The sequence below is a fragment of the Anolis sagrei genome, chromosome 1 (genome assembly GCF_037176765.1).
Source record: "Anolis sagrei isolate rAnoSag1 chromosome 1, rAnoSag1.mat, whole genome shotgun sequence".
Lineage (NCBI taxonomy): Eukaryota > Metazoa > Chordata > Lepidosauria > Squamata > Dactyloidae > Anolis > Anolis sagrei.
This window is the reverse complement of record NC_090021.1, coordinates 93536708-93555534: the sequence shown is the minus strand read 5'-3', so window position 1 is coordinate 93555534 and position 18827 is coordinate 93536708. Positions and strand designations below refer to the sequence as shown.

The window sequence follows — 18827 nt, the reverse complement described above, 5'->3', positions numbered from 1 at the left end:
TTAAATTCTTGCTCTCTGTTTTGAGTCCCACGGAATAGTCATCCTATTTTGTAATAGATATGATGTATAAAAGTTCCGACAGAAAAAGAGTATACAGTGGACACAAGTTTGATACGACCAAATATCAATGAAACAGTTCATATGTTTTTGTTTTGGGGTTTGTTTCATTTTTTGCATGCTTATATTATTCTATAGCACACTATATAAACCAGGGGTCATCAAACTTTTTAAACAGAGGGCCAGGTCTCAGTCCCTCAAACCGTTGGAGGGCCGGACTATAATTTGAAAAAAACAGGAACGACTTCCTATGCTCACTGCAAATACCTTATTTGTAGTGCAAAAAAACACTTAAAATATAATTATTAAAATGAAGAACAATTTTAACAAATATATTAGTATTTCAATGGGAAGTGTGGGCCTGCTTTTGGCTGAGGAGATAGGATTGTTGTTGTCGTTGTTGTTGTGTGCTTTCAAGTCATTTCAGACTTAAGTTGACCTTGAGGGAGGGCCGGGTAAATGACCTTGGAGGGCCGTATCCGGGCCTTAGTTTGAGGACCCTTGATATAAACTAATGGAATACATAAATTACAACAGGAAATTAATACATAGACATAGAGCTAGGAGATGAAAGGAAAAGAAAAGCTGTTGGGTCAAAGAGGGGCACACATTTTATGTACTAGCTGTCCCCTGCCACACGTTGCTGTGGCCCAGTCTGTGTAGATGTGTTTTGTGTGTGTATATATTTGTGTGTATGTGTATATATGTGTGTTTGTGTATATACAGGGTGAGGCAGCATAACTTCCTTTTTTCAAAACTTAATAAAACCCATTGTATGAATCAGAATTTTTTTATTTTTTTAATAATGTAGGCGCATGCCTAAAGTTTTGCTTTACATAGTTTTGAAGATCAAATTAGGTAGGTGACGTCCCCCATTCTCCATACACTGAGTAAACCAATTTCTGGCATTTGTCATTACTCTTGCCAGCATAGCAGGCGTTATGTTGGCAATTTCTTCCTGGATGTTGGTCTTCAAATCTTGTAGGGTCCTTTGATGGTTCACATAAACACGGGATTTCAAAAAACCCCATAGAAAACAATCACAAGGGGCCAAATCTGGAGAGCGGGCCGACCACTACAAATCCGCTCGAAAATTAGGCCTCAACGGCAAAAGCATGCTCCTCACTGTTCCAACGCATGATGGCAACTGAACTGTGTCAGGACAAAACTTTATACTCCCGCCTCTCGAACAAAACCACTAGTGCTCCGCTACGTCTTCAACCGACTAAATGGCGCACATTTTAAAAAAGGAAGTTATGCTGCCTCACCCTGTATATGTAGTTTTAAGCATGTGTTGTAATGTATTTTTGTTTTTTGGCTTTTAAAGTCTCTTCTGCTTTGTTTTTCTGTGTTTTTATGAGTGATGGTCGCTCGTTGGCCTGACAGGTGTATTGTGTCCAAATTTGGTGTCAATTCGCCCAGTGGTTTTTGAGTTATGTTAAACCCACAAACAAACATTACATTTTTATTTATATAGATACCAATGAATTATGATTTTTTTCGCATTAAAAAAGCCTTCCGCCTTCTAGAAATTATATGCTATTATGATTTTACAGTTGTAATATAGAAATATGACCATTATATCATCACACAAATGGGCCATGTATGTAATTTGGTTTAAAATAGGAAGAAACAAAATAATAATAGAAGAACACCTTGTATCAAAGTGTGAGGCAGGACCATTAGCAATTTCAATGTGCTTATGTAAGAGACTAGCGTCATCCTCAGCAAGCTCTTGGCCTTGGGCTAACTTCTGCCACTCTCTCCGTCTGTCATGAGGAGCCCGTGGTACTTTTTCCGGTTCATGAGGACGGTCTAAATTCTTCTGCTATAAAAGAACATAAAGACAATCTGACAACTGAAACAGTTCTTTCCCGCAAATCACAATGTGAGGAAACATAACCCAAACAACTACAGCAGACAAACAACATTCAGATTAGAATATCAAGCAGAATTACTTCAAATATTTATTGTTTGAACATACTGCAGAGATTACAAAGGTCCACACACAGTCTTCTAAGGCCAATTTAAGTCAAATGGTTCTTGGCCTTAATATTTGAACTTTTAATGTAAATGAGTGTTATTAGCCATATATTGACTTATCCTGGGCCTTTAGGCTTCCAATTTACTTTCTACATTAAAAATATCTTTTTTACTTTTGAGTACAAGGGGTAGGTGTGATCCTTGATGGTCCAGTACAGCCCCTAGATCTCAAGCAACTTATGATATTTTGTAAATCATTCCATTAACTGTGCTAGCACCAGCCTCTTAGTAGAAATTTTAAGAAGCAGAGATCTACTTTTGATCAATATGATCCCAGTTCAATATCCTATTGTATAAGATGTCATAGAACAAAACCACTGTTTGACACTCAAAAAGCTGATTCCAATCAGAGCTGAAAGTACTGGGATAGACACACTACTTGTAAATTAAATTCTTATATCAAAGTAGAACCTCTTCCCATTCTAGATGAGCTCTAAAATCCTCTCTTTATGGTAGAGTTTTAGTGTAATTATGTTAGTTCTTTTATTTTTATTACAACACTGTGTTTTACTATGTTTTGATATGAAAGTAGCATGGGAACTACTTTAGTTTTGTTGTTTTTTGCTTTTCTAAAGGTGATATACAAATTAATAGAACTGAATGGAAATGGTAAGTCTAGAAATTTGGCTGTATCTACATGATAACATTTTCTTAAAAGCAAAATTCTCTCTTAGGACTAACTAACCCCATGGTGGTGCAGCGGGTTAAACTACTGAGCTGTTTAACTTGCTGACTGAAAGGCGGGCGGTTCAAATCCGGGGACCGGGTGAGTTCCCACTGTTGGCCCCAGCTTCTGCCAACCTAGCAGTTCGAAAACATGCAAATGTGAGTAGATCAATAGGTACTGCCTTGGAGGGAAGGTAACGGCGCTCCATGCAGTCATGCTGACCACATGACCTTGGAGATGTCTACGGACAACACCAGCTCTTCGACTTAGAATTGGAAATGAGACTCACCCTCCAGAGTCGCACACGACTAGATTTAATGTCAGGGGAAACCTTTACTTTAACCCCATGCTAAGAGGAAAATACCTTTTGCTTTCTCTTTTCCTTTCTTTTGTCTTCTGTGTCTTGTAACATCTTTTCTTTCCACAGATCAAAGAAATAGGAAGGATTTGTATAAAATTTTAAACCTTCTTTTCCATCGTCTCTAAAGATAAAGCAATTTATTTGGGGAAATGTTATGGAACATAGAGTTACTCATTTCTGAACTCAAAATGTTTAATAATATCAAAGTGCAGATAAAATTTCAAAACATATAATGTAATGGATAAAAATACATCAATAAAAAGAAGCAAACAGTACCCAACTAGTTTAAATGCCAAAAGCCTGAGAGAATAAATAGTTCTCCCTCCATGGAGTTTGGGCTGAGAGAAATGAATTCCTGCACATGAATCCATTGATACATCCCCATTGCACTGGTGTAGCAGTTTGATGCCACTTTTAATTGTTGTTTCTATCCCATGAAAATGCATAACTTGGTGAGGTACTCTGAATTTTCTGCTTTATTCCTGATTTATACCATTGGGCCTCCCTGGTATAGAATTCTAAGTACCTCACAGAAGAACAAGTTGCTTTTGCGTGCCTAGGCATGTGAGAAGTAGCAGAACAAATCAAGAATAGCTCTAGAAGGTTCTGAAAAATGCGAAGTCAGGCCCAGGTAACTCAATTGTGTGCATCACAGAGACCATAAAGAAGAATTCACGTATATGCTCTTGTAAACAACTGCCCAGCACCTTCTATCCTTGCCTCAGTTTCCATACAACTGTGCCATAGCAGTGTAAACAGTACCAAAATAATGTGGCTAGACACCATATGTTCTATAGTTTGAGCTGAATGTGTGTTCACAAGGTTCAAGGTTAGGTAACAAAAGGAAAAAAATACCCATTGAACTTCTAAAGGGATTGCTTTCACTTACATAAAACCTACTAATTTGGTTCTATCACCAATATCAGTCGAAATCTTTATAAACAATGATGCAAATTACAATTACACACTATAAAGCAGTATCACAGAAAATCAAAATATGATTACAGAAAATGAAAGCTAACATAAACAATTTAAAGCTAACATAAAACAATTTCAAATACATAAAAATAATTTAACTATGATAAAATTAGAAAATATAAGATTTCAGATGTGCAGATTTGGTTCTATCATCCTTGAAGAATGCAAAATCTTTCATTTGATTAGAGCAATTTGAGGACTGCTATTTTCCATATGTAAAGTATGTGAGATATTAATCACATTGAATACATAAAAAGTACTGACCTGTAAGGGGTAAGTATGTTAAGTGGAGGAGGCTGTTCACATGTATCGTAAGTCTCTTGCAAAGGAATTGGCAGAGTCCTGCGGTCAAAGAGCTGCTGATCTTGGGTTGTAGAACTTCGGAAAGCTTTTCTCATTGTTATATCTTGCAATGAAACTGAAGGGAACACCAATATTGAGTTAAACAATTAACTACAATTCATGGTCTAAGTACACCGTTGTGCCAATGTTCTCTCCTTTCCTTTGCAGTCCCTCAGAGCTGCTCTAAAACTTGCTCTGACAGATCTCCCAGCAATTTAGGTTAGATTTTATTTGGATGCGGGGGTGGGGGAGGCCTAGTCAAGGGCTACAGTTGGAAGTGGAGAATACTTTCTCCCAGTTTTATTCTGCCAGAAGAACTCCAAAACTCAATACTGTCCATAGTATTAAGAAACAAAAGATATCTTGGAAAGCAACAATTCATTAGACATGAAAATTATTCATGCTAATTCCTGAAAATAAAGTTTTAAATACATAAAAGGATTTTGTAAACTGGAGGACTCATTGGACTTCAACACTTAAAGCTAATTTATGCATCAATATTTACAATCACAAATTCTGTTATGAGAGCCAACATGGTATAGTGGTTTGAGTGTTGGATGAGGACTATGGGAGATCAGATATCATATCTCATTATGCCATGGAAACCCTAATGGGTGACCTTAGGCAAGTCACATTCTCTGCTTCAGAGGAAAGTGATGGCAAACCTCATTTGAATAAAAAAAAAATCCCATTATAGGTTCATCTTAGTGAAAAGTCAGAAAAAAAATTGAGGGCACACGACAACAAATACTACTATGACAAAAACATCACAACTTTGAAATGTGAAATGGAACATCCACAATATAACTAGAATTATAGTATGTATAGCTGCTATAAAATCTTTAGTCTGAGTTTACTAAATGTTTTTGACAGGTTTAGTGTGGTTTTGTTTTACAGCATTTTGCTGTAAGTTAAGACACAAAAGTTTGTCTACTGGTTTATTGAAGGAAGACATCTAGCAATGAAAATAGAAATATAACTCCTTTTCTCACTGTGCTTCTCACATCCTTTGAAAAAGATTTACAGAAGGACATATACCGAATGGCAGCTGCATCTTCATACTAAGGACACAAAAATCAATCTTTCTGCTCCCAAAGAAGTCATCTGTGCAATGGCATATGTTTATTAACATCCACCAAACACGCTTTTTTTGGGGTGGGATATTAATGCACTGTAGTTCAGTTATCATAATTTTTTTAAAAAAAATCTGGCTGGTGCCTTTACAAGCTTTAGGAAAGATTATTTTTTTCGCTTTATGTCTATTTTTAAGGCACTGTTCTTTTGAAAATCATGTCAACTCAATATTCAAAGACCTTCTGAAGGCTGTAATACTATTAACCACAGGCAACACTGGACTAATGTAGTAGAAAAATGCATTTATCTATTACAGTTTAGCAGTATGAGCAGAAAATATAGAAGGTGCTGTTTTTCAGATGTGGCTTGCATGTAAAAATCCCACATTTTTACCATTTTTACCACATTTAACATTCAGAACAATAACAAAATGGAATTTAAACAACATATTTGCATTGCTTGTTATTTATGTAAGCTTCAATTTTAGATTAAAGGTTATTTTTGTTTAGTATTCATTGTCATTATGAATTTAATTCAATTTGAACTGAGCTGGATATTATGTTGGGGGTACACTGCACTTGGCTTTGCGGAACATTTGGTATAAATAATGCAGGTAATAATAAATAACTAAGCCAGGGTATATTTGATACCAACCCTGGATCTATTAATCCCAACACTCCTATTTGAAACACCAATAAATTCCTAAATCAGCAAAAGAGCCAGCAAATGAACAAAGTTATAATAATTATCCATGTTTATATTAAAAGTTTCATCACAGCAATAATATTAAATATTTTAATTTTTCTTCCTTTGTAGACCCATCTACAACTGAGTCACATATTAATCTTATTTATTTTCATGTTTGTTTCCCCATCCTTGGAGCAGATACAGCATTTTAAGTACCACAAGAATCTTCCAGTTTCCTTTATTATTTTCCAGAGAACTCAAATTCCACAAGTAATCTAATAAACAATCTTCTTACAAAGGTTTCCAGATCAGATTGCCCTTAATACTAAACTGCAAAATCTGTCTGAAAACACATTTATAGGAATTAGCTTCAAGTGCTTAAAGAACTGCAGATGGTGAAAATTATCTTTGGTTTAATCCCTCTACTCCATATACCCTTCTTCAACAAAGCTGATCTAACAACTTGTGCTTGAAACAATAACACATTATGTCCCTGTTTATGTCTACTTAACTTTCCTTCCTTTGCTCTGTCAATTCTTTACACATCATGGGACGGGGATCTGTCTTGTACAGTATGTAAATTAGAATTATAGTATGTATAGTTGCTGTAAAATCTTTAATGTGAGTTTACTAAATAGTTTTGACAGCTTTAGTGTGATGTTTTATAGCATTTTGCTTTAAGTTAGGACACAAAAGTCTGTCTACTGATTGACGGAAGGCATCTAGCAATGAAATTAGAAATAACTCCTTTCCTCACTGTGCTTCTCACATCCTTTAAAAAGAGATTTGGAGGAGGAGAGATAACGAATGACAGCTTTATCTTCATAAGGGCATGCTTTATAATGTAAAGATTTTTTCAGATGCTTTTCAAAAACTGGACCATATAAACAGTGTTACAATAAACAAGGCCAGTGATGACTAAAATATGGAAAGGGGGATCTGACTTGTGTAAGAAATTACATAGCTAGGAAAACATCTCAAGCTGATGAAAGCGATTGTTTGTCACCCCTACTACTAAAAATAATATCAATAAACCTAATTTTGGAGTGTGTTGAATGGTAGCACACTCCATTTCAGTACAGGATGTATCTACAATGATGAAAAAGAAGCAGTGGTCCCTTATATGAATTAATCTTTTGTCTTCCAAAAGTTTTTAGATGCTAACATATCTCAACATCAGCATACTCTGAAAAAGGTCATAGATCAGAAAGATAATGTACACTTAATAAAATCGCAGTTGGAATATGGCTCCCAACTTTCTATTGAAATGTGCCCTTCCAATTTCAGAGGGTAAGATTACAGTAGAATTCAGTAGAGGGCTGATGTTCTTTTGCCCAATTCTAATAGTAGGCAGTATATTTTAAAACCTTGTTTATAGGGGCAGCAAAACAGCAGAAACAAAAAGGTTGCAACAGTTGTATAAAATAAGTAAAACTGGTTGTTATCACATACCAAATTTTCTGATCTACTCACAACAACCATATCTGATACAATCCATAAAACCACATATATCATTATTGCTATAAAAACTTACGTTCTTCTTCCTTTGGATCAAGCTGTGTAACACTAATAGATAAACGGTCTACACGTTCTTGTAAGGAGTTCACTCTGAAAGAAAAACTGTGTGCCTCATTGAAAAGCTCACCAAAGATATCTTCAGCATATTTACCTGCAAAGAGAAAAAAATTTAAGCAGAGTTAAGAATCTAAACACACTTTGGTAGATGATTATTAATCTGAGCTTTCATTTTAGAGACCTTGACACAACTGTCCATTGTTGTAACATAGCTAGGTGTATCTCTTTTAACTGTTGTAAACCAATCGTATCATTAGGTTCTTGTGGGATTTTTCGGGCTATAGAGCCATGTTCTAGAGGCATTTCTCCTGACGTTTCGCCTGCATCTATGGCAAGCATCCTCAGAGGTAGTGAGGTCTGTTGGAATTAGGACAATGGGTTTATATATCTGTGGAATGGCTGGGGTGGGGCAAGGAGCTCTTCCCTGCTGCAGCTAGGTGTGAATGTTTCAACTGATCACCTTCATTAGCATTTGAAGGCCTGCCTGAGCCTGGGAAAATCTCTTGCTGGGAGGTGTTAATCTGTGCCTGGTTGTTTCCTCTCTGTTGTTTTGCTGTTGTAATTTTAGAGTTTTTTTAATACTGGTAGCCAGATTTTGTTCATTTTCATGGTCTCTTCCTTTCTGTTGAAATTGTCCACATGCTTGTGGATTTCAATGGCTTCTCTGTGTAGTCTGACATGGTGGTTGTTGGTGTGGTCCAGCATTTCTGTGTTCTCAAATAATATGCTGTGTCCAGGCTGGTTCATCAGGTGCTCTGCTATGGCTGACTTCTCTGGTTGAAGTAGTCTGCAGTGCCTTTCATGTTCCTTGATGCGTGTCTGGGCGCTGCGTTTGGTGGTCCCTATGTAGACTTGTCCACAGCTGCATGGTATACGGTAGACTCCTGCAGAGGTGAGAGGATCCCTCTTGTCCTTTGCTGAACGGAGCATTTGTTGGATTTTCTTGGTGGGTTTGTAGATTGTTTGTATGTTGTGTTTCCTCATCAGCTTCCCTATGCGGTCAGTGGTTCCCTTGATGTATGGCAGGAACACTTTTCCTCTGGGTGGATCTTCATCTTTACTCTCGTGGCTTGTTCTTGGTCTTGCAGCTCTTCTGATGTCTGAGGTGGAGTATCCATTGGCCTGGAGAGCCCAGTTGAGGTGGTTCAGTTCATCTTGGAGGAGGTGGGGTTCGCAGATTCTTTTTGCACGGTCTGCCAAGGCTTTAATGGTGCTTCTTTTTTGACTTGGGTGATGGTTGGAGTTTTTATGTAGATATCTATCTGTGTGTGTGGGTTTTCTGTAGACGGTGTGACCCAATTGTTGATCTGGTTTGCGGATGACTAGGACATCTAGAAAAGGCAGTCTTCCTTCATTTTCTTTTTCCATGGAGAGCCTCAACTGGGCTCTCCAGGCCAATGGATACTCCACCTCAGAAACGTCAGGAGAAATGCCTCTAGAACATGGCTCTATAGCCCAAAAAAACCCATAAGAACCTAGTGATTCCAGCCATGAAAGCCTTCGACAATACATCAATCGTATCATCTTCCCACCTTGTTCCTAATTTGAGTCTTAAAGTAGCTTACAAGAGTTAAGTGACATAATTAAAAATACAAAAGTAAACATATATTTAAACTATACATTAGAATAAAACCAGTTTAAAAGCGTAACTATTAAAATGTCAAATAAACATAACACAAATAGACTGTAAAGCATAATTTTTAAGTCAGTCTCAATAAGCAGCCCTTCTTCAAATGTCTCCTGAAATTCTAAAAAAAATGTATTTTTCAACCTGTTTGTGGAAAGATAGTTGGGAAAGTGCCAATCTAACTGTTCCTGGAAGGAAGTTCAGGGCCAGGGAGCTGCCCCTGAAAAACTACTTTCCCACCAGATGTACTGTTTACAGAGGAACTCACAACCATGCACAGGCTCACGTGGGAGAATATGATCCTTCGGATAACCTAGACCTGAGCCATAAAGAGCTTAAGTGATCATATCCTAACACTTTGAATTGTGCTCAGAAACATATAGCCAGCCAATGGAGCTGTTACAACAGGGGGTTGTGTACTTCTTTAAAGCCAGCCCCATTTATCAATCTGGTTGCAGCTCTTTGGGCAACTGAAATTCTTAAACACTCTTAAAGCCCCACATAGACTGTGTTATAGTAACCCATGAAATCATTATTGGAATTTAGTAGAAATTTACATATAAAATTCCAAATAATAGAAAGCCACTCCAGTTCTTATATATTTGGCTGGAGCGACACTTAAAAATGTACCTGCTCCAACTTACATAAAAACTTAATTTAAGAACAAACTCACAGAACCCATCTTGTTCATAACCTGAGGACTGACTGTATTGGCAAAAAAGTGGAAAATAACTTAAGTAATTTCCATCCCTGATTGGCAACTGAAATTAAGAGAAGCCATGAAAATAGTCCACTTATTTGGAATAATTAAGGGGAACTCCCTAAGCAAGGTGCAGAAAGAGTGAGAGAAAATAGAGAAATATCTTAAGAAGCAAGTAGTCTCTGTAAACCAAAAATAAGCATTGGATATTTAAGTTTCTCTTTTTACAAAATGGAACACAAGAAGGCTTAGGAAAAATCTGTAACTCAAAGGGAGGGAGAGAAGGAAGGATTGTCTTATGTTTTCTTGGTTTGGGTGTGTCTTTTCTTCTTTGAATCTTATGGTGTGTTGTGTGTTTGTTTTTTTCAAAAACCTATTTTTTAAAAAATCTCCAAGACAGGTGAAGAAGCGCTTAAATATGTATTTGCAAATAAACAATGCTGTGAAAATCTTGAAATGTTTTCTGTCTTCTGCTATACTCCACTACAGAATTAATGCAATTAAGGTTGCAAAGAACACAATTCCTAGGCTAAGATAATAGCTTTGTAGTGCAATGGCAATTGCACAAGATTCTACAAAGATGTGTTATTTTGTATCCCAAGCACCTAGCAACTCTAAATGTAACTATCTTGGCTAAACATCCAATGTTCTGCTCAAATCTGAAGAAGCATTGTTGAACAAACTCTAATAAAATTTGTCACATTTTTTCAATTGAAAATACACTAGTTATTGCTAAATCAATATTCATTTTAAAGATTTGTAAACTTTTTTCAATCCCATTATTAGGCAAGAATTATAAAATAGTAAAATAACAATTTATCAAGAGATTTAGTTCTTTTCGGGGTTGGAGTTTACAGGTGATTTTTGCTAGCTTGCTATAAATGTGTTTTATTGTTTAAATATAAATAAGAAAAAGATAGAAAAACACATTTCACAATGTTAGTTCTAATGGCTATTTCTGAATTATTTGTTTAAATAATCTCAATGGGTACTACCATTATCTACATATAAATTGACATACAAATAATACCCAAAATGTTTCTTTGAGGAAGTGTCCTATGGCTTTAGCAAAGAAACAGGTTAATACTTGTAACTGAATAGCTTCCATTGGAGTTCATCTACACATTTTAAAATGTTTCACAACATCAGATATTCACATCAAGTCTTATGGCAAAGTTAGTACTCCACACATTTTCCACTTGAGCTTTAACATTCTATTTTCAGAAGCTCAAGACTCTCACCACTTTAATTTTAAAATAAAATACAAAATACACAGAAATATACAAAACCAAAAAACTTTCTATTCTAATCATTATACCTATGCCAAGTACTGTTTCAAGAAAATGCTCATGATTCTACTCTGACAATCCTCTAGGAAGATAAAATTCAAATCTTTGGGAAAGACTGCTATTAATACTTTATCAGTTTGCTTCTGCCATTCAGAATGGCACACAGACTAAACTACTAAAAGCTCAAAATGGAAGGAAGATTCTAACCGAGCAACCATTACAGTCACATGGGTCAAAAGTCAGAATCAAGAATCTAACCTCACTTCAATTTTCCTGAAACTTCAGAGCAATCACCTCCTAATTTAGTCATGACACTAAATGTGCTAGTGGAACAATAACAGACTAATCCATGTAAGTGACAGATTTCTTAAGTGTATGTGGATCTTTATTCACCTGAGAGAGACATGACTTTAGTTATACATCTTTTAGTCCATGAAAAGCCAAATGGAACTGATTAACATAAGCAACACATGACTATATCTTAATTGAAACTTTTCATACAAAAACTTATTTTGGTTGCCTTCCCAAATGAGTTTATTTAATTTCTGTCCTTCTTGAAAATAAAACAAAGCAAAAACACAGCAAGTTGCTGTCAGTTCAGCATTATCAGGTTAAGCCAATGTGAATTTTGGGAAGGCAACCCAGAATCATAACTGGGATCAAAATAGGGTGCATGGTCCAAGACAATTGGGCCTTGGAATTAGAGCCTAGCAGCAATTTTCAATATATGAAAAGACTCTCTGCATTCAATGGGATTCCTCTACTACTAGATATTTTGTAAATTTAATTATACAGATGATACAGCCCACAACTGAAATATCAAATGGCTTACAATAAATCAACTACATTTTTGGTCTTGTCGTGATATTCCTTGTTCACACTCAACACAGAGAGTCATTATCGAAGGCCAGAGATCATACACAGAGAGTTCTTGAATCAAAGCCTAAATCCACAATCCGAGTGCCAGTAGTCAGTGTCCACACTCTAAGGTCAAACAAACCAGTAAGTAACAGCATAACTACTTGTAAGACAAAATCCAGAGAAAGTATCTCCCCAGGGGACTCAGGGCATTTTACACATACAAAGGCAAATATTCAATGCCCAGCATATACCAAAACATTACAGCAAATCTGATGGCAATATGGAAATATGCATCTTTGAGATGCACCCTGGCAAAAAAGTCTCAATTTCTTGCCAAAGGTAGTAACATCTAAGGTAAACATTCTGAATTTGCATGGACTTATATCATGTTTCATATTCCAAAGAGCCAAGATTAGACAGATGGCTTTATCATGCTTCAGGATGGAATAAAATCCATCTCAAATGTGAGAGTGAGAATTCTTTCTACTTCCATGGAGTAAATCTTGTCAAAACAACTTTTGATCTTCCTTATGTTAGTTGTCTTAGATATTAATTGTCTACTGTGTCTGGCTTTTTACACATATTTATATTATAATTAATTCGGCATCAAATATTTAAGCAACAATAACAATAATCACATCCATTGGACAATGCAATCACAGGTATGAGATGGCCTGCTGCAGTTCAGGAGCAAAAGTGAGATTTCTCTTGTATGGAAATAGATGGTTACTTCAAGATCAATAGGAGAAGGAAATCTTCAACAAAATTCTAGGAAGTAAATAAATTCAAAGACAAACAAACATGAAGGAGTTTAACTAACCAAACAGGTTAAACCAACCCTTTATAAGACATACAGACAAAAAAACCAAATTGTAATAACAAAATGTATGCAGACATAACATTTCTCATGAAAACCTTTCCTTTATATTTCTAAAGAATATATGACTTATAGGATAACATGCATTTCAAAGATATTTGTCATTTCTTGCTATATTTGTGTGACAAACCTACACACTGCAGCTGACACACTAACATGTTGCACCACAGGGTTTGGAAAGCTGTGGTCTAAATAAAGATCTTAACCTTTTTGAAAATCTTTCCATGCTTGCAGTAACACAGGACTTCCCACACCAAGGACCTTGACCCAGCAATGTAATGGTGACATCCCAGAAAGTGCTGCAAGGCTGTAAGGTTCCAAGATACTCCCTCAAAAAAGTTTATAAGAAAGAAAAGTCCTATAGTGGGGAATACTAGGTGCAGATAACTATTTATTTATTTATTTAGAACTTCTATATACAGGTCTTCTCACCTCTGCAGAGGGACTCAGGCCGGTTCACAACAACAGTATCACAGACAATCGTTTAAAAACATCACATCTCATAATACACTAAAACATTAAAATACTAAAATACAAACACATAATTACATTGGCCAAGTCGTCAAAATAAAATAAAAAGCTATGACTTTTTCTCAGAATGTTATCTCATATGCTCATACACCTCTACCCTTCTCCAATAGATTGGGAGTGGTTTGTAGGGCAAGATTCTCTTTACTCCCCCTTCTGTCACCATCAAATTTCCTTTACTCCCTCCCCAATTATCAAAATCACAGTTCAGTATCATACCTCCATCCACATTACCCTTGATTAATGCTAACTGTTCCTTCTAAAAAGACTTCCAAAACTAGCATCAAACTGAGGGTACAATGAAAACCTTCATTAGAGTAAATCATTCAGGTTCATGCAACTGTAATCTTTAATACAACTAGAACTACTAAGGTGAAGTTGTGCTCTCTTAGGTCCCTTCCACACTGTCCCTATATCCCAGATCTGATCCCAAATTATTTGATTTAAAATGGATAATATGAGTCTCCGCTGACAGAAAACCTGGGATAAGCAGATAACCCGGGATCAGATCCTAGGATATAGGGACAGTGTGGAAGGGCTCTAAGTCATGGTTAAAGATCTGGAACATTGTGTGTGCAATAAATGTTCTGGAACATTAACTTCTGTAACTCTTCCTTTGATACAAAGTTTTTGGTGAAGGCAGAACAAGACATTGTGGTTAAGACATTTCCCTTCATCTTATCCTGTTATACAGTATTATAAAATAATTCAATTACTGAGCTGCAACACAGAACTTTAACAGAACACAATAAAGCCAGCAGCAGTTTCTATGTATGAAGATAAGCATACAGATAATATTGAAGATCAGTGAACCAGGGCAAAAAGTCAACCTGGAATAGGAACTCACAGTTAACATTTTAAATTCAGAAGTACTGAGGACAGAAAAAATAGAAAGACACCCACATCAACCCACATAATTTTCTGAAGTTTACCACAGCACATCAAACCATCAGAGGATTATGAGTATTTTAGGTAACTGCGATCTCTGACATAAATTGTTAGTTTAAGTACCAAAGCCAGTGGCTAGAGCAGATAAGACTCAAGTAAATTCCAGATGAGAAAGCAGGAAATATACATTGTACAATCTGGGCACACAGAAGACTGGGTGACTTGGAAGGCGCTGAACAAACTGCGCTCTGGCACCACGAGATGCAGAGCCAATCTTAAGAAATGGGGCTACAAAGTTGAATCCACGACATGCGAGTGTGGAGAAAAGCAAACCACAGACCACCTGCTGCAACGCAACCTGAGCCCTGCTACATGCACAATGGAGGACCTTCTTGCAGCAACAACAGAAGCACTCCAAGTGGCCAGATACTGGTCAAAGAACATTTAATCAACTACCAAGTCTGCAAAATTTGTGTTTTTTTATCGGTTTGTTTGTTTTGTTCTGTTAGAAATGTAATACAATGGTATGGTTGCTGATGACACAATAAATAAATAAATAGCAGTCAAAAGAGGGAAAAGTTGAAAAGTTTCGTGGCAGATTTAAGTAGTTAGGGGACTCCTATATTAGTCCCTTGAGGGACTAAAATGGCCCTTGCTTGCTAACAAGATCACTTAAACCTAAGCATTTTAAGAAACTTTAATTAATAAGACCATTTCTTAAACTTAAAACTTCAGTGGCCATACAACTGATTACTATATCCAAGTTGTAGGGCCCTTCCACACAGCCCTATATCCCAGAATATCAAGGCAGAAAATCCCACAATATCTGCTTTGTACTGGATTATCTGAGTCCACACTGATATTCCAGTTCAAAGCAGATATTGTGGGATTTTTTCTTTGATATTCTGGGATATAGGGCTGTGTGGAAGGACCCATATTCAGCAAATCCAGTGCCTCTGGTGAAAAAAACTAATAGTACACAGAATAGTATATTTTATTTTTTAAACTACATAAATAATGCTAAGTCTCTTCGCTTGACCTCTTTCAAGAGTAACAGTTAAAACTGCATTTTATCAGACAACCTAGTTGAATCTGTACCATTCATAAAAATAAATAAACTGCCATTATCAATCATACACAAAAATGCTACCTATAATCAATGGGCAGGATTTTAAAAAACTAGTTCTAGATATTCCATTTCTGTTTCTTAGCGCCCTTCCAAACAGCCATATAACCCAGAATATCAAGGCAGAATAACCCACAATATCTGCTTTGAACTGGGTTATCTGAGTCCACACTGCCATATATCCTAGTACAAAACAGATAATGTGGAATTTAATTCAGCTGTGTGGAGGGGGCCTAAGACACAGGGTAGTGAGACTATGCTCCTGTGGGTACAGCTGGGCCAAGCAAGACAAATGAATTAGTGGGAGAGATATTACAGAAACAATGGTGAAAGGAACCACAAATGTTGGTTCAATTTTACTTCTAATCAAAACTCGGAATTTCTTAGGCAGGAACCGGAAAAAACATTTACTATTAGAATGAAAGCACGTACTTTAGTTGTGTACTTTAAGTTGTGGTGGTATCTGTTTAGAACAGTCCTTCACAACCTGTGGCCTTCCAGGCGTTTTGGACTCCAACATCAAAAGACCTAGCTAGCTTGTCCAAGGGTCAGGAATTTTGGGAGCTGAAGTCCAAAACACCTGGAGGGCCACAGGCTTAGAAGATACAGCTTTATTAAATATTCTACAAACATAACTATGATGTTATATAACTGTACACCATAAGTTTATATGTAATCCTCTTGTGATTTTTTTTTAACATAGTCACCCAAATAAGGACATTCACAGGCCAAAACACATCAAGCTTTTTTCCAACATCCTGAAATATATCTTCTTTTGTTCTTAAGGTTTTCATTAATGTTCTGCTATGTTTTCTCTTTTTTCTCCTTAACATATAGCAATGTTTACAGTAGCCACCCACAGCTATTTTATGTCATTTAAGCAAGGAGACAATGCTTGCTTTGAAAAAGGTTTTGTGGTCTGTCACAAAAAAACTTTGCAAACCAGGAAAATCCCATTAATTTTATCATCCATAAAAGTTACTCACCCCTGGATAACTTTACAGACTATAGTATCTGTAGTTGTATCATACCAAGTTTATACTCATTAAAAGTAGTATGTTATACACACTGCTGCCTTATCAGAGGGAGTGTGGAAACAGGTTTGCTCATGTTCTACTGTCTATTATTTTAAAGAGACTACTTTTATTTTAAACTTATGTTATAGCCAACATAACCTTTAATAAACTGAGTACTTACTTAGGCTGCTTAGTTGTCTGATTATATTTGCCAAGGAAATATTAGTAACACATTCCAGTTCATTCTTGATGCCTCGTGGTAGTGCTGTATGACAAAGATACCTAGGATCTATGTTCCTTTTTACCAGCGGCATCTTGAAAGCTAGTATACCTGTCAAGAGACAAAAGAAACAATTATAATGTTGTTTTATTATGACAAAAGCCTATGCACTTACAGAGGAAAAATAAAACTCCTTCAAAGTAATGTAAAGAAAGTATTTCTGCAGCTCAGAATCTTTATATTTGTAGCAGAAAATTTGTTTTGAATTCCTGTTCACTGTGAACTTTCATTAATTGAGAAATACAACAAAAGTAGTATAAAAAGACATAGCCGTGCTTGTGAGATTCAGCACAAAATTGAGTCTGATAAAATGATGAAGTTGAATGGAGTCCATGAAAGCTTATATTAGAATTTTATTTTTCTCAATTTATTTCAAAAGTGCTATAGAATTCTCCTGTATATTTTACTACAAAAGCAGTTAGGATCCATACAAATGTTTTACATAAAATTAACACTGCACACTATGTTTACTCAGAAGGACATCTATTGTGTTCAATGGGACCTCCTTCCAGGTACAAAAGTTTGTAGCTTTCAAATATCTTGTAAAATATAAAAATAAATACTACTTTATTTTCTAAAGGTTCCATGTTACTTTCTCCTTATGGTATTGTGTATCTGGAGCATATGCAACTCTGGATATGTTCTGTTTTTTCATCCTATATGTCCTTTTAACTATCTGCCATCGCAAGGGATGGGTACCCCCCCCCCCCACATTTAATTAGTGGGGAAATCTGGGTAGTATAACTTCCTAAGCCATTTGGATTAGGGTGCAATATGGTAAATGTATCTTCACCTCCCACATCCTCCTTGCTCTGTCTATTCAGGTATAACATTCAATTTAAGTAATGACTACTATGGCATTTCAAAGTACTAACCATCCCCATGAAACCTAACTAGTTTAAAGCAATAAAACAAATATGAAATCGAGACAAAAAAAACTCAGCAAATAAACAACCAGAAACTGTTAATCTTAGAAGTTCTTGGCAAACAAAAATACTTTCATCAGAAGATAGGAAAACAAGAATAGCAGTACAAATTACACCTCCATGGGACAAATATTAAATAGATGGGACACTATAAGGACAGACTTTTCTCTCTTTCCATTCATAACCTGTGGTCAACCATGGTTAAAAAAACCTTGGGTTTGCTCTTTAAAATTTGCTATTATGTTTTTATTTAGCTATCGGTATTTATTTAATGAGAACAAGTCTATACAAATTGATCTCACTATCACACAAGTTAACACAAGTTAACATTTTTCCTGCCTTAGGAAAATTACATTAGAATTACAGCATGGGGGAAGGAAATAAACTAGTGAAATTGATAACATAAAGGTTTTGTTGTTAAATGAAATGGGAAAATTAGTTGAAAACTCATTATATGCTTAATATACTATTTGACAATCCTTCTTAACTCTGTTTTGTAGTGGGTAAAGACTTTCAAAATACACCAAAATACTCTTGAAATGCTTGATAGAAAACATCAGAAGACTGCAACGCTGTATCCTAAAACATCTGATAATATACAGATCCATGCAAAATTTGCGTTAGTTGAACAGCTTTTTGCCACCACAGTTCTGGATTGTCAGCATCACTTGCATTTTGGGGTCATTAATAAAAGTAAATGTTTCCCCTTGACATTAAGTCTAGTCATGTCTGACTCTGGAGGGTGGTATTAATCTCTATTTCTAAGCTGAAGAGCTGTCATAGATGCCTCCAAGGTCATGTGGCTGGCATGATTGCATGGAGCACCATTACCTTCCCATCAAAACGGTACCTATTCACATTTGCATTTTTTTGAACTGCTAGTTTGGCAGAAGCTGGGTCTAAAGCATAGACCACCTAGTAAATC

The 18827-nt window shown here is 36.1% G+C and overlaps 1 protein-coding gene across 1 annotated transcript in view; it reads right to left on the bottom strand.

Annotated features, from left to right (window-relative positions):
* The window catches only part of WASF1 (WASP family member 1), a 55140-nt gene that overhangs the window by 5036 nt on the left and 31277 nt on the right, over positions 1 to 18827 (bottom strand). Inside the window, exons 2-6 of the mRNA XM_060753160.2 lie at positions 16878 to 17027; positions 7744 to 7878; positions 4371 to 4524; positions 3132 to 3249; positions 1713 to 1885 (exon numbers count right to left, since the gene is read on the bottom strand). Coding sequence (XP_060609143.1) covers positions 1713 to 1885; positions 3132 to 3249; positions 4371 to 4524; positions 7744 to 7878; positions 16878 to 17010 — 713 coding nt within the window. The 5' untranslated portion in view covers positions 17011 to 17027. The remainder of the gene's footprint in view (positions 1 to 1712; positions 1886 to 3131; positions 3250 to 4370; positions 4525 to 7743; positions 7879 to 16877; positions 17028 to 18827) is intronic.